The 16,425-nt window shown below is 36.7% G+C and overlaps 1 protein-coding gene across 1 annotated transcript in view; it reads left to right on the top strand.

Annotated features, from left to right (window-relative positions):
- LOC135849932 (fatty acid synthase-like) overlaps nucleotides 1-14,746 on the top strand; it is a 40,699-nt gene extending 25,953 nt beyond the window's left edge. The window contains exons 14-37 of the mRNA XM_065370588.1: nucleotides 123-239; nucleotides 349-457; nucleotides 536-784; nucleotides 911-1,087; nucleotides 1,422-1,576; nucleotides 1,649-1,822; nucleotides 1,902-2,207; nucleotides 2,294-2,493; nucleotides 2,586-2,834; nucleotides 2,944-3,067; nucleotides 3,166-3,342; nucleotides 3,419-3,598; nucleotides 3,688-3,886; nucleotides 3,986-4,172; nucleotides 5,596-5,741; nucleotides 5,865-6,112; nucleotides 6,193-6,438; nucleotides 6,521-6,758; nucleotides 6,843-7,090; nucleotides 11,713-11,754; nucleotides 13,368-13,607; nucleotides 13,701-13,964; nucleotides 14,047-14,286; nucleotides 14,358-14,746. Of these exons, the coding sequence (XP_065226660.1) occupies nucleotides 123-239; nucleotides 349-457; nucleotides 536-784; nucleotides 911-1,087; nucleotides 1,422-1,576; nucleotides 1,649-1,822; nucleotides 1,902-2,207; nucleotides 2,294-2,493; nucleotides 2,586-2,834; nucleotides 2,944-3,067; nucleotides 3,166-3,342; nucleotides 3,419-3,598; nucleotides 3,688-3,886; nucleotides 3,986-4,172; nucleotides 5,596-5,741; nucleotides 5,865-6,112; nucleotides 6,193-6,438; nucleotides 6,521-6,758; nucleotides 6,843-7,090; nucleotides 11,713-11,754; nucleotides 13,368-13,607; nucleotides 13,701-13,964; nucleotides 14,047-14,286; nucleotides 14,358-14,480 (4,638 nt within the window). The 3' untranslated portion in view covers nucleotides 14,481-14,746. The remainder of the gene's footprint in view (nucleotides 1-122; nucleotides 240-348; nucleotides 458-535; nucleotides 785-910; nucleotides 1,088-1,421; nucleotides 1,577-1,648; nucleotides 1,823-1,901; nucleotides 2,208-2,293; nucleotides 2,494-2,585; nucleotides 2,835-2,943; nucleotides 3,068-3,165; nucleotides 3,343-3,418; nucleotides 3,599-3,687; nucleotides 3,887-3,985; nucleotides 4,173-5,595; nucleotides 5,742-5,864; nucleotides 6,113-6,192; nucleotides 6,439-6,520; nucleotides 6,759-6,842; nucleotides 7,091-11,712; nucleotides 11,755-13,367; nucleotides 13,608-13,700; nucleotides 13,965-14,046; nucleotides 14,287-14,357) is intronic.
- The last annotated feature ends 1,679 nt before the right edge of the window (nucleotides 14,747-16,425 follow it).

The raw sequence follows: 16,425 nt of genomic DNA, 5'->3' as shown, positions 1-16,425 counted from the left end.
TTTTCAAAAAGTAGGTATTTCTACCTTAGTAGGTAATTAAAATTTTGAAAAAGTAGCTAAATTAACTGAATTGGAGCCCTTCGCATGTATTTTTTCACAACGAGTAAATTTTAATTTTAAAGGGAAGCAACAAAACCGGAGAATCGATCATTGAAATAGATACAAGCAAAGAAGAACAAGCTTTCTTCCTTGGACACACCATCGACGGAAGAGTTCTGTTCCCAGCTACCGGATATTTGGTACGTTTTTCACACGAGTCCATTAGTTCGATATTTTTTTTCTTCGTTTTTTTGACCTATCAGTCATGTACAAATATTCGTCCATTTAACGTTCAATTTTCTACTCTAGACCTTAGTATGGCAGACTTTCGCCAACTTACACGGTAAACCCTATGAAGAATTCCCAGTTCTCATTGAAAATGCTCAATTTTTAAGAGCCACTATAATGCCAAAAGAAGGTATGTAATACGTACCTACACCATTTTCTTTCAACTTATTCAATTAATTGTTAACACATGGCAACCTTATGTTGACAGGTACGGTTAAATTCGCTGTAAACATTTTCGACGGCACTGGTGAATTTGAAATCTGCGAATCCGGCTCAGTAGCCGTTAAAGGTATCATCAGAGTACCGGAGGACGTGAACAAAGAGACCTTGAGTCTACCCGAACCTTATGTACCGGAAGGTCTGTCTCTAAACTCACCAGACATTTACAAAGAATTGAGTCTACGTGGTTACGACTACTCCGGAATCTTCCGAGGAATCAAAACTTCTGACAATTATGGTACAATCGTTATTTATCTAATATTATCGCATTGTCATTATCGTTGTTGAACGAAGACATTACCCAAGTATATCTAGGACCTATCTATAAATTTTTACATTTGAATGTTGTTTTGCTTCGGTCCAGGCGTTAGTGGAAAATTGGAATTCAACGGAAATTACGTCAGCTTTATGGACACCATGTTACAGTTTGGAATACTCGGAATCAACACTCGCGAGTTGTATTTACCAACAAGACTGCAAAGAATATTAATCAATCCGCTTAAACAGAAGGAAATCGCCGAATCATTATCGCAAGAAGAAGGTAGGTCTACGTATAGGTACTTTATTCTATTTCAAGATCGAAACTGAGGAAGGTTGAAGGAGAAAACGAGGCCGAGGGATACTTAATCAAATCGCGTCAATCCGACCGAAGAATAAACAATCACTTTTACATACTTTGTTCGTCATAAAGTGATTGAATATTTATTCAACAATCCGATTGAATGAGCTTTTGATTCAGTTCCTTCCACTTTCTATGCATTCAGTTCCAGTATTTTGTATTTGTTTCCTTCATTCGCAGTTTAGTTTTACAATTAGTAGGCTATTTTTCTATTTACTTTATAATTTTTCATTTTTATTCTATGGCTTTGTGACAGGAGTTGCCGTATACAACTACAACGATATCGGAGTTGTGACTTGCGGAGGTGTCGAAATGAGAGGTTTGAAAGCTTCATTGGCTCCTCGCCGACAACAACAACAAGCTCCGCCAAAACTTGAAAAATTCGTATTTGTTCCATTTGAAAGTGGAAAGGTAAGGTCAAGCACATTGCATGAGTAAATAAGGTCCTCGCATAATATAACCTATCTATTCTTTCCATCTTAGGACAATATCAACTTCGGACTGCAGCAAGCCCTCATCAACGCCGTTCAATTGGTAATTGAAAACAATCCGGGAGCATCTAAGTTGAAGGTAGTTGAAGCTGGTGGCGACAACCCACCAGAACTCTTATACGCCAACAAAATAATCGACATCATCGAATCAGAACCTACATTCAGTGTAAGTTCAACATATTCTCAGCATATTCATTACCTTTGCCTTTCCATAAGGTGTAACACCTCAACCGTTTGCATTCCAGGTGGATTACGCCGTCGCCTCATTGGTTGCCGGAGTTGACCAGGCTGTTGAAGAAGCCGGTGGAAGAGTGGTCGCTAAAGACGTCAACAATGGACCAATTGAACAAAACTTCCACTTGGCAGTTGCCTCAAATACAGCTTATAACGAAACAGCCCTGGCCAATCTCGCTGCCAGCGTCAAAGTCGGTGGTTTTGTGCTTACCATCGAAGATTCAGCCCAAGTCAAAGAAAACATTGCCAACAAAGTCGGACTCGATCAAATTTTCAAATTGGCTGCCGAAGGCAAAACAGCTTATTTGTTCAGAAAAGTAAGCAATCGTTCTCTTTTGCTACATGTCAACTACACCATCTTGGTGCAGCTGATCAACCCATTATAATATGAAATCAATTTCAGGTGGGACAATATGTTGCTCCATCACAAGTCATCAAGGTAACTGTAGACAACTACAACTGGGTAGAAGAAGTCAAGACTGCTTTGGCAGATTCCGAACGTGAAGCTAAAAAAGTGCTGATTGTTTCCGAAGGAGACGACACCAACGGTATCTTGGGATTGGTCAATTGCTTAACCAAAGAACCAGGCGGTGTCAATTTAAGGTAAACTTCTGCAACCAGCATTGCTGCAGCTGTTGCTGACTCGATTTGTAGGTGTGTTCAATTGTTTATTCATTTTGTTCTCTTTATTGTAGAGCATTGTTCATTCAAGGCAGCGGTTCACCCAAATACGCACCAAGTGTAGCGCAATACTCAGCTCAATTGAGCAAAGATCTAGTACACAATGTGTACAAAAACGGAGTATTCGGAACATACAGACATCTTCCTTTGGAAAATCTTACTGAGAAATCGTTATTGAAAGTTGAACATGCGTACATCAATACTTTGGTCAGAGGTGATTTAGCCAGTCTTCGCTGGATCGAAGGACCATTGAAATATTACCAGTAAGTATTCGACTACCTTCAAGTTCATTATTCACATACCCATGCTAGTGTAATAGTTCTACTATAATAGCATCCTATACCAATAATTATCATCACTATTAACTTTCAGACCAGAAAACTTCCCAGAAAGTGAATTATGCACAGTGTATTACGCGCCATTGAATTTCAGAGATATCATGTTGGCTTCTGGAAAATTACCACCAGATGCTTTGCCAGGCGATTTAGCAGGCCAGGTAACGTTTCGTTCCCATCTCATATAACAATGTAGCAATTGATGCATTCGAAATTGATAGTTAAACTTCAATTTACACCATTTTTGTTGTGTGTGCAGGACTGTATTTTAGGTTTAGAATTTTCGGGACGTGACACCAAAGGACGACGAGTAATGGGTATGGTAGCTGCGCGCAGTTTGGCCACCACAGTATTAGCTGATCCTGGTTTCCTGTGGGAAGTTCCAGAAAAATGGACTTTAGAACAAGCATCCTCCATTCCAGTAGTATATGGAACTGTAAGCATCACTCTCAGTCTTTCAATTTTTTTTCCTGTAAATTCTGTGCAAAATATTAACGTTGATTGTGCTCTAGGCTTACTACGCTTTAGTCGTGAGAGGTCACATGAAACCGGGTGAATCGTTATTGGTTCACGCTGGTACTGGAGGAGTAGGACAAGCAGCCATTTCGATCGCTTTGCATATGGGATGTACCGTATACACCACAGTTGGAAGTCAAGAAAAACGTGACTATCTGAAAAAAACCTTCCCCAAGGTATGCACATTTCCAATGAATAACCAATAGATTCATTGATGAGTCTGATACTTAAATACCTACTAATGCATGTAAAATTTAAATTCCAGTTAACCGACGATAATATTGCCAATTCTCGTGACACCACATTCGAACAACATGTTCTAACACAAACCAAAGGCAAGGGTGTTGACTTAGTGTTGAACTCGTTGGCTGAAGACAAACTCCAAGCCTCAGTCAGATGCTTAGCAAAACACGGTCGCTTCTTGGAAATCGGAAAACTTGATTTATCCAATAACTCTCCTCTTGGTAAGAATCCAGATCAGCTTTTCATTGACAATACTGCAGCAACAACCACCGCATTAAATTTTGATTATATTAATTATTAACTTGCAATTCTATTCGCAGGAATGTCCGTATTCTTGAAGAACACCACGTTCCACGGTATTCTGTTGGATTCGCTGTTCGATGCCAGCTCTGACAATGCCGATAAACAAGCTGTAGTTAAACTGTTGACTGAAGGAATAGATAATGGTGCCGTTAGACCGTTAAATACCACCGTATTTGCAGAAAAACAAGTCGAACAAGCTTTCAGGTAAATCGACAGGAAAATTAGCTTTGATTAGATAATTACTCCCCTACTTAACATTAACATGGAAGTCGGTCAAAGGACATCATCGTTCAAATTTTGGGAGAGTGAAAATTTTTAGCAATTTCAGATGAAAAAGCAAGAATTAGTGGCTTTGGTATAAGCCAAAAATTTTATCTTTTCTACTCATCAATTTTTTTTTTTTTGAAAAAGAGCAGAATTTTCAATAATTTGAGCGAATTAGTTAGCATTTTTTGCAACAAATTTTAAAAAAAGGTAGAAATTGCCAAAATTCGGAATTTTTTCAAAAAAGTGACACTTTTTAGAAATTTTTGTTGGAAAATAAGACATTTTGATTATGATAAAAAGAGAGGATTTTTGCCATCCTTGGTAGAAAACAAGACTTTTGCAAAGAGCAGGACTATTTGGAATTTCCCACATACTGGCAAAAAATGATGCTTTTCCACAATTCTCCTAAAAAAAGTTGGCCTTTCTCACGATTTAATGGTGAACAGTAAAAAAAAGACATCCCCGACAAAAAAAACTAATTTTTGACAACTGCTGGCAAAAAAGTAGGACATTCAACAATTCTTGCTCATCTTATTGGAACACAGTAAGACTCCATATGATCACCAATGATCAGGGCTGTCAAAAAAGGCGATAAAGGGGACAGTTTATCTCAGGCCCGCGCTTTTTGGAGGGCCCAATGAAAGAATAGCCTGTGATGAAAAAAAAAAACAAACACTTTTTTACTCTCAAAACACAAATTTTTGAAAGCTTTTGCCCTCGCTCCGTTCAAGCTTGTTTTCTTTTCTTTTTCAAAATTGAAATTTCCAAAAAAAATCTTAAAATTGAAACTAAAAAAAAAATATCAAAATTGAAATTTCTAAAAAAATCTTAAAATTGGAATTTCTGAGAAAATATTCAAATTAAATTTCTAAAAAAAATATCAAAAGTTGAAATTTCAGAAGAAAAGATCAAAATTGAAATTTTTAAAGAAAGTATCAAAATTGAAATTTTTAAAGAAAGTATCAAATTGAAATTTCTAAAAAAATATCAAAATTGAAATTTCTAAAAAAATATCAAAATTAAAATTTCTAAAGAAAATATCAATTGTTGAAATTTCTAAAAAAATATTCAAATGGGCATTTCTGAAAAAATATACTAAAAAAAAAATATGAAAATTGGAATTTCTAAAAGTATTGTTTTTATACGCTTCTCAAAAAAATACAAATTTTCAAGAGCTGTCGCCCTCACTTGAGCCTATTCTCTTTTCTTCTTCAAAACTAACACCCAAAAAAACACTTTGAAATTCTAAAATTTCAAAAGCCCAAAATTAAACTCCTTCCCAGTTCAACGGTAATAATCACCATATCATCAATGGTTTTACTTATTTGCTAATTTGGTGCACATTTTTCGTTTCGAACAGATACATGGCCACAGGAAAACACATTGGTAAAGTTGTACTCAAAGTAAAAGAAGAAGAATCGCAAAAGGTCATCAAACCAGCAGCCAAATACGTCGATGCTATTCCACGTACCTACATGCATCCCGACAAATCGTACATATTAGTCGGTAAATATTTCCTCAATACCTACCTACTCATTTTGTTTTTTTCCTTGCTTGCTTGGTTTTTCAATTCAGTGACTGAACATAAGCATAGCATTCGTTTTATTAATCACTGCCTTTCATTCTTAGGTGGTCTGGGAGGTTTCGGTCTGGAATTGGCCAATTGGTTGGTATTACGAGGAGCCAAGAAAATCGTGCTGACATCTCGTAGCGGTATCAAGACCGGTTACCAAGCTCTGTGTGTCAGAAGGTGGCAACAAGCTGGCACTCAAGTTTTCGTCTCGACTGCTGACTGTGTGACCATCGCCGGAACCGAGCAATTGCTGAAAGAAGCCAACTCTTTGGGCCCTGTTGGCGGTATTTTCAATTTGGCAGCGGTAAGTTGCGCACTCATCAGGCTAAATGAGAAATCGTTGGATCAATTGGCTTCAATTCACTGTTTTGCATTGTGATGCAGGTATTACGTGACGCTTTCATCGAAAATTTGACAGCCGACGATTTCACCATCGTCAGCAAACCGAAAGTCATCGGAACCAAGAACTTGGACGTGGTTTCTCGCAAAGCATGCCCACATCTCGATTACTTCGTCGTGTTCTCTTCAGTATCTTGCGGTCGTGGTAACGCCGGACAATCGAATTACGGATTTGCCAACTCGGTGATGGAAAGAATTTGCGAAGCTAGACAGGCTGCTGGTCTGCCAGGAGTAAGTACCTCGTCGGTTTAACATTCCAGCACATTGTAAATTTTTTACTAGCTCAACACGTCGATTGTTTTGATTTTTGCAGAGCGCCATTCAATGGGGAGCCATCGGAGATGTCGGTTTGATTTTGGAAACGATGGGTGGTAACGATACAGTCGTCGGTGGTACCTTGCCGCAGAGAATGCCGTCCTGTTTGAACACCATCGATAACTTCCTCCAACAACCTGATCCGGTTCTAGCCTCGCTGGTTTTGGCTGAGAAACGTAAAGCTGGTGGCGAAACTAGTTCCGTCAGCGTTGTAGATGCTGTCGCCAATATTTTGGGTAAGTGAGCTCTCTCTTCTTCTGCTCCTCTTGCTTATTAGCGAAAGTATTAATACTCAAGCTCGAATCGACAACGTTTTACAGGTATCAAGGACACGAAAAACATGAGCACAACCGCCACATTAGCCGAATTAGGTATGGACTCTCTGATGGGAGCTGAAATCAAACAAACCCTAGAAAGAAACTTCGATATGGTATTAAGCGTAGGAGAAATCAGAAACTTGACCATGGGCAAATTGGTAGAATTACAAGGTGGTGGCGCCGCTGCAGCAGCACCTGCCGCTGCAGCCGCAGGAGTCGCAAATGGTCACACCGGCTCGGAGGACCAACAGGTAAGATGATGAAATACTGCATATCTTACTTTCGAGTTTAATTCTACGCGCGCTTAACGTATGTACATATTCGTACAATGTACCTACATATAATGGGCTCTAACAAATGCGCGGCATGGCGTAGCTAAGGCCTACTACCGAATGTAATCAGGCCTAAATTCGCCAGAGCCACCATTTTTTTTAACCGAGTCGGTGCAGTGACATCTGAAGTCTTGAGAAATCCGCCGCAGAAGGAAATGTGTGTGGGTAGGTATTGTATTGGTTATGCAGACGATGCGATCCTCTCTCTGTTTGGTAGCTAATTGTTCAATTTTGTAAGAGAAGAATTCATCTAGTTAGTTTCAAATGTTGAGAGCGTGTTGAAATTTTGAGTGAAAATTTTTGGCATTCGCCCCAATCGGTTTCCAATAATGTTCGACGATCGTAGGTCATGTTCTGCTTTCTTTTGACGATGAGGCTTATCGGCATCTGTGTACCCTCGAGTACATACTTTCAGGTAATTCGTGTTCTTGTACTCTCTGATGCCTTGGCACTGCCTGTTGATTCGCGTGTTCAGATCGTTTGCTCAAATTTCGACGGTAATTTCGAACGTTTGTTCGCGCCTGCGGCTCTGGTTGGGTAATTACAGACCATGGTATGGGTAACTAACGGTGTGGTCTGTACATTTGTTTCTGTTCGCGTGTCATTCCAGCTGTCCGTGTCTGTGTCGCTGATCGTTGTTGCATTTTTGGAGCAGTTTTGGTTCATGATACCAAAACAATTAACAGCATAATCCAGAGTACGATTCACGCTTCTTCCTTTATCAATCACGTTTTTGGTTTTAAAGAGGTATTTCTAGATGTATGAACGAGGTTATGAGGCTAATGTTTGTCAGTATTCCGATATCTTCGCGCTTTTCCTCCTATCTTATTGGTGATATCGACTAATAGCGACTTAATTACATATTCGGAAATGAACTTATTGTTGTCGAAAAATCATCTTCCTCGTCTTTCATCTTCTTTTTCGCTTACTGCGACTCGGTCGTCTCGTCATTCGTTTTTAGTTTTCTACTTCTGTCAACTCGTCTGCTGTTGATTTCGATATTCAATAAATTACCTAAATGCGTGCGTCATACACGCATAATGTACTGGTATGAGAATAGCAGAGTAAGTAATATCATGGGGTAGTAAGTTCGTAAATGGTAAAAGTGCATGTTCAATGGACGCGTGTAACGTTTCGAAAAAAATTTCACCACGTCCTTTCTAACTAATTTTCAATAAGTATTTCTCTCACTTATACGGAGTATAAGTACCTACTTACCTAAACCAGTATCAACCTTCGTATGCGTATTCGTCTACGCGAATACGAATACTAACAATGTAACCCCACACACTTCATTCGTTAACTTCATTGCCATTATCATCCACATTAGGCAGGACGACCAACTTTGATCATATACCTATTTATCGAGTATATTTCCTGAAGAAATAGCATACTCGAATCGATCTTGCGCGTACCACATCACAACCATCCCATCACTGATGTCGTCGGGAGCATCAGTACCAATACCAACATCAGCATTGCCATTGAGCCATTGTTTCGTGTACATAGGTATTCTAGATAAAATTACATACTTATTTCGTCGAGATACGTGTGAAGCAATCTACCTACCAACCTACCTACCTACCTACCTACCTTCATACATACAGGGTGGCCAGAAATATCGGGTACCCCTAAGAAAGTTTTTCATTAAAAATATAGGTTGGCAACGTGAAATAGATGCATATGATTGGTGGAATGTTATCTCTCCAGTCCAACAACCAATCATGTGTTATCATTATTATCATTCACTGTGACCAACCGAAGTATTTAGTTCGAAAACTTTTTTAGGGGTACCCGATATTTCTGGCCACCCTGTAAAAATATTTCGTACATCAACTAGTAATTGCCAATGCCAGAGTGTTTTACAAAATCTCAAAACCAAAGAAAACTTTTCAAATGTATTGAAGAAAATTGAAAATTGACCAATAATATCTCTCCCCCTTCAAAAAATACATATGTTCACAAAATCCCTAAAAAAAAAAAATATGCACTCTAAAAATTTATAATTTTCAAAAAATTATTCAAAAAATGTCAAAACTTGAAACAAAGAAAACCCATGAAGATGATACTTAATTGTGTAGAACAACCAATTTTTTCATCTAAAGTTTTACAGAGGCGTGGCTTGCCGAACGAATCCCTCCCTCCTACCCCCCTCCCAAAAAAAAAGAAAAATTTAGGCGAAAATTTGCCAATTTTTGGGAAAAGTTGGAGGAGTTGGAAAAAGTTGGGTATAATTCGGGAAGAAATTGCGTAAGCAAGGAAAATCAAAATCAGAGTTAGAGAGTAGAAAAAGTGGCCTCTCAAATTATAAATTTTAAAATAATGTTGTTTTACTAATTTTCAAAAAAAAATAATAAAAAAGGTCTCCAATGCATTTCAGTCAAAACTCCTAGGTACAAGTGCCAACTTCTGCTGAAATATCAAAAAAAAAAAAAAATGGTCTTATTTTTCGCCGAAAATTCGGAAGCAATAATTTCTAATAATTTTCGACAAAATTGGTTATTTTTGAAAATATAAAAATTGTGTCATGAAAAAACGAAATTGTGAATTTTCTAGCTATCAAAAATTCAAGAATCATCATGTTTTACGTTATGAATAATCAATTTTTCACAGCTTTCGCCCTCGCTTCGTTCGGGCTAGATCACTTTCCTTCTTTTTTTCTCTGGCCAAATTTAGAGGGTTGAAAAATTGACTTCTCACATTGAAAATTTTGTTGTTTTATTTATGAAAAACCGTAAATTTTCGAAAACTTTCTCCCTCTCGTTTCGCTCAGACCTGTATTTTAATTTTTGGAAATATTACTACAACTTCCTGAAAACTATTGGAAAAATTTTTAAATGTTGGAGCTAAGTAAACCAATTTTTTACATCGGTTTTTTTACTTTTCGAATTATTCATTTTTTCAAAGTTTTTGCTCTCGACTCGCTCGTGCAGATTTGAATTCTACTGTACAATTTTTCAAAAATTTTTAAGAATGACAAAAGGACAAAATTTTATTCAAAAATGCCAAAAAGCACAAAATTTTGCCGTTGAAACTTCTTACATTGAAAATGATTTTTTTGTACCTCAGAAATTGAGAATTTTAATTTTTTGATGCTCTTTGCCCTTGCTTCGCTGGGAAAAATCGAAAAAGAGTTGAAAAAAAAAAAAAGGAAATGACACGAAGAAACTGCGAATTTTGGATTTTGGATTTCAGTACGAATTTGGCAACAGAACAATAAAATTCAAATTTCTTGTCAAGTACCTATAAAAGCATCGTTTTTGAACATAGAAAATTTTTCAACATTTTTGTTTCCAACCTGCTCCTTCCAAAATTTGTTCGAACCACATCTGGTTAATTACCATGGAAAATACTGGAAGAGGGGGGGGGGGTTCTGAAGTAAAAAATTGAAGAAAATCCGACGAAAAAAAAATTGGGAGAATTTAAGTCTCGCCACCCCTCACCCCCCTCCAAAATTTGTTCGAATCACATTTGGCTAATCGGCATGAAAAATGCTGGACGGGGCGGGGGGTCTGTGGTAAAAAGTTGAGAAAATCTGGCGAAAATAATTGAGAAAATTTTAGTTCCCCCCCCCTCTCCCATGAAACATCACTTCGTCATGGCTTTGAATTTTTGCTACTTGAACATTGAAGATGTTTCAATTAAAAACGTCAGTTTGAAAATTCGAACAAAAAGGAAGGAGTTACCTACTCGTATTTGAAAAAAAAGACAATCGGACAATCCGAAGCACTCTTTCTTGCCAGAAGAGCCAGAAGGACTTACTTGAGCATTATTGACAGTACTTGCTGTGCCCTTTGAGAATGTGCATTGAGCGCGATAGGTTGGCACGTACTCGACTCAGAAAAATATGCGCAAATTATGCATATTTCACTTGTACATTATCATGATACAAAAAAATGTGGCTAACTATATGAATGAATGGATAGATACCTTAACAGGCAAACTGACAAATACATACACGCAGGATAGATAGAGAAAGACATATAGGTACATAGTTGGTTGAACCAAGGCTTTGTTCGCGTTCAAGTTCCACGTGCAAACCTCAAATCAAGAGCAAAGGCTCGCGTTCGCGCTCGATCTGGCCCAATAATGGGCGCCACCGCTGTCGTTTCGGTTTCCGTTTTTTCAACGCAATTGCATAAAATTATCGCGAGATGAGACTAGTGAGCCTTGGGCTGTAATGTGATCCAATTTCGGCTCACCGTCGTGTAAAGATTTTGTTTCGTTTCAATAACTTAAGGTTAAGCTGATGAGCTTGATTACTTGGCACCTCCACTTACCTACTTGTACGAGTCAGAGAGAGGCAGAGCATTTTTTTCAGTAAACCAGCGAGCTCCTACGAAATACTCAAATGTGATGAGCTAGTGTATGTGGCGCTAAGTGGCGTCGTCCTGCGAGCCTGCAACCGAATCGGTTATCTACATTTGTACTCGTACCAATATGTACTACTTAAGTAGTCAAATTTGCGCTTGCACAATAAATTTTCAATATTTTTTATAAAGAATTTGATTTTTAATTGAGTCATGTATTACTTACATCAGGTATCAAACGATTCCGACGAACGAAGGAAAAATGATGTTTTGGTAAGCTACCGTTTTCATTAATTTTGCTCGTTTTTATAGGCTACTACGTTTTAATTATAGGCACTCGACATTATAACGTATTCAACGATGCACAATTAGCCTGTAATTTTTTATATGTACTTGTAGTATGTGTTGTGTTGTGTCTGTGCATGCATTAATTTCATCATGATCCGAATTTCAATAGTCTCGTACTTATTAATCCCCCCCCCCTCCGAAAAAACTACTGTAACTCGAGTAACTAATAATATTTCGAAGCAATTGAAAACCATACCAAAAAAGTAGAACCCTTGACTAATTTCCTCCATCTTCGAAACGTGTTTCCAAAATCACTGGAATTTTTTTATTTTCTCTTACCCTAAAAATTTCAAATGAAATTGTCCTAAAAATTTCAAAAAAAAATCCAAATTTAAAAAAAAAATGTTTTCCAAATTCAAACTTCACCTTAAATATTTTGTTATTTCTTGAAATTTTAGGTTTTAAAATTTTTTCTGAATCTTTCAAGTTCCACTGCTTAGAAAAAATCCTCTCCAAAAAAATTTTTCCATTGCACTTTCTCTTAAACACCCTAAAAATTTTTGGTCAATCCAAAATGAAATTACCCTAAAATTTCCAAAAAAAAATCTAAAATAAACTTATTTTACAAATTCAAACTCCATGCTTAAAATTGTGGTTATTGAAATGCCAGCTTTTAAAATTTATTCTGAGTCTCAAACTCCTCAAAAACAGGAAAGTGGCACTTGAGCTTTCGTTCCCATTTATTTATTTTTCAAGTTTAGTTTTTGTTGGAAATCCACTACTTGGAAAAAATTTCTCTAATTGAATTTTTACACTTTCTCTTGACCTAAAAATTTCCAAAAAAAAACTTTTTTCAAATTCAAACTCCATGCTTGAAATTTTGGTCATTTCATGAAATTTCAGTTTTTAAAATTTATTTTGAATCTCAAACTCCTCAGAAGCAGAAAAGTAGGATTTTATCTATCGTTTCCTTCTATAAGTAGGTACATCTTTCAAGTTTGGTTTTGGTTGAAAATCCACTGCTTAGAAAAAATCCTTTATCTCGAAACTGAATGATGAGTCAAATTCAATCATACAAATTTAACTACAAATATCGTAGTCCCATTTTTTAACACTGCTGTTCGCATGAGAATTTTGTTTCAAAGTCTCGATATTTTAAACGTGGCAACATTGTAAAATTTTCATTGCTTGGTCTAAAATCACTGATTAATAAAAGAAATTCCCAACAGGCGATTTTCAATCGACTTCATTCTCAACCCTCTTCAGAAATTAACACAACTATTCAAAATCAGCAAATTCCCTTTTTTTACTTTAAGGAGCAGGGCTCAAGAATTGGAGAAATCAAATTTCGGATTTTTTCCCCAAGGGCTGAATACAATCATGTAGTTTGGTGGGTGGAAAAATGGGAGCATTATTAATTTGCTTGTGCCTGTGGTATCTCACATTATCATCACCATTATCATCGCTGTACCTGTTGCTTTACTCTCCTGAGATCCATATTCTCGATATACACATAAAATATTCAATACTGTCGCTATTCGATGTACACTTGTTTACATACTTGAAGCTAATTTTGTTCGTTCCCTTAAATCTTACAGGTTCAATTCACGGATGCAGTATCATTGATGCCAACTGAAGTAATAACAAGACTACCATCGGAAGCTGATGATAAAACCTCGTCTCAAGTACCCAATGTATTCTTTGTACATCCCATCGAAGGTCTGACGACCGCTTTGAAACCATTGGCCAGCACCTTACCCTTCAAAATTTACGGAATCGAATGCGTCGAAGAAGCTCCACTCGACTCGATACCATCTTTAGCCAAATTTTACATTCAGGTTCGAATCTTCTACTAAGTTCATAACGTAGAATCTCCAAAAAGTAACGTGACGTTTGTCTATAATACTCGTTGTGTTGTTTCGATTTTATAGAATGTGCAGAAAATCCAAAGCAAAGGACCCTACAACTTGGTCGGATACTCTTACGGTGGCGCTGTAGCTTGCGAAATGACCCTTCAACTAGAAAAATACGGTGAAAAAGTGAATCTGATCTGTTTAGACGGTTCTCCAGCTTACATTTCCGAACATACCGGAGCGTACAAAAATAGGAAAAACGTCACCGTCGACCAATACGAATCGGCCGTCGGCGCGTACTTACGATTTATCGCCTTGTTCGTCGAAATTGATTATAATCAGGTAACCTAACCTAACCTAACTTGAGGCACCTATTTACTTTGTACCTGGACTAAGTTTCCTAAACTCGACGTTTGCTTTTCAGTTGGAAAAAGAATTCATGGCGTTGAATTCGGAAGAAAAATTGCAAGCCAGATTTTTAGAAGTATTGAAAGGCAAAACTCCATACAGTCCACAAGAATTGTCTTCGGCCGTCAAGTCATTCTATAGTAAACTGATCATCGGCGATAAATACAAACCCGAAGGTAAACTGAAGGCTGACACCATCTTAGTCAGAGCTACCGATAATTGGGTAACTTTGGATCAAGACTACGGATTAAATCAGGTAATTAATATCCTCCTGCCTGTAATACAGTTATCTGTGTACATGTACTTATGCAATATGTAACGTTACAGATCGTACAAAAACCCGTGAAAATCATCAGTGTCCAAGGCAACCATCGCGGAATCCTGTTGGGCGAATCTGCGAAAAAAGTCTCCGATATCATCCGATCGGCCGTCGAAGAAGGCTCCAAGTAATTTGTTAAGCGTCGCGCACAAGCACGCACAAAAAAGTGAACCGAAAAACGCGTATTTCCCCAAACGGTGATTCTTCGATACTTTCCTATGTGATACTTTCTATGTCGTAAGTGTGTAGTTTGTAACTTTGTACTGTATAGTGTGTACTACGTAGTGTACTACAGCCTATGTAATAATTGTATGTACCTATCTCTTACCTACCTAGTAACTTGTATAATTGTTGTTTGTTAAGATATTAAGCTAAATATAGCCTACCATTGTCTTTACACCTGTGCTTTATTACTTATCTACGACACGAATGTTTAAATTGAGAGGTTCTTTCTCACCCTTCCAAAAACGAAAAATGCACATGAGATCATCATGAAAAAATGAATTCTCAATCATTAAACAAAAATTTGTTCTAAAAATTATCAAAAAAACTTACTTATTAAAAATTACTAAAAAAAAAATGATTTGAAATGATCACAAAAAAATTTCAAAGTAAATCATCATTGAACAAATCATTTATTCAAAATCACCACAAAAATTCACTTGAAAATTGAAATCCTCACAAAAAATTAATTTGTCATTACTCGAAAAAAATCCACCAGAATTCAACACAAAAATATCAATAATTCAATATGAAATCACCACAAAAAGTTTTCAGCTGAATTTTGAAAAATGAAATTCTAAATCACTAGGCAAGAATTTATTCTAAAAATCAAGAAAAAAAAATTTTAAACAATTTCTTTTGAAATAATGACGAAAAAGTTCCAAACTAAACCATCATTGAACCATTTATTTTATGTATATCACGACAAAAATTGCACTTGAGATCATCATGAAAAAAATCATTTTGTCCTCACTCGAAAAAAATCCATTAGAATTCAACACTGAAAAATCAATTTGAAATCACCACGAAAATAGGTATCTCAGTTGAATTTAAAAAAATGAAATTCACACTGAATTTTTTTTAGACAGGATAGTGAACATATTCTGGCGTCCTGACTAGTCTCCAGAATTGAAGGCGTAACTGGTAGGTAGAGGTACCACCCGGTCTACCAAAATATAGCTATTAATACCGAGACACTGATCCGATCAACAAGTGGGTACCGGAGAAGCACATTGTGACTTGTGAGGCACTCATCAACAGGTCATTCACCTTTCAAATCTGATAATGAACCACGAATAACATTCTCATTTTGAAAAATTCAAATAGGTACTTTACTTACATAAATCAAAGTACATGGGTAGGCAAGAATTGCTCTAGAATCAATTTTCATGCTCAATCAAACACATTAGTTCAGAAAATTGATGGAAAAAAATCGACTGTTGAAAAAAGCCAAGAATTATAAGATCAAGATAAAAAATGTATTAATTATACTCTGGCGATGAGCAGATTTGTGGTGCTTTTCCCAAGATTCATTTCAAGTGCCAAAAGCAGCTGTTGAATGAATTTTTCCTGAAATACTGTCGCGTATGCAACCCTTCAATCAGCTCTGACAAAAAAGTAAGTATTTTTTGGAAAAATTTCAAAAATCATCACTGATTAGATGAAATGAAAATAACGAACTGTTGGCTGATCATGGGTAGAGCTTAAATTTGATTCCTCTAGGACCTGGTGCTATCACAGTGAAAAATTTTCATTTGCTGATTAACCAAACCAAAAAAACCAAGGGTAGATAAAATAATTTCAAGTTTAAGAGGTCTACATGGTAGCAGAACGTGGTTCGGCCCCCCTGATCAATTATTTTTCAAGTACTTACTCGGCTTTTTAATAATGTTTCAAAATCCCCCCCCCCCCCCCTAAAAAAATCGTCACATTAGTTCGACTGTAAAGATTTAGGGTGTAATAATATTGTATGAAGTGATAAGTAAAATCAACACTACAAAAAAAAAACATGAATTTTTTTTTTTTCAATATCAAAATTTAAAAGGAAGAAAAATGTTTTGAAATATTCCCTCA

Source organism: Planococcus citri, chromosome 1 (genome assembly GCF_950023065.1).
Source record: "Planococcus citri chromosome 1, ihPlaCitr1.1, whole genome shotgun sequence".
Classification (NCBI taxonomy): domain Eukaryota; kingdom Metazoa; phylum Arthropoda; class Insecta; order Hemiptera; family Pseudococcidae; genus Planococcus; species Planococcus citri.
The sequence above is the reverse complement of the archived record's forward strand: the minus strand, read 5'-3'. Positions and strand labels throughout refer to the sequence as shown.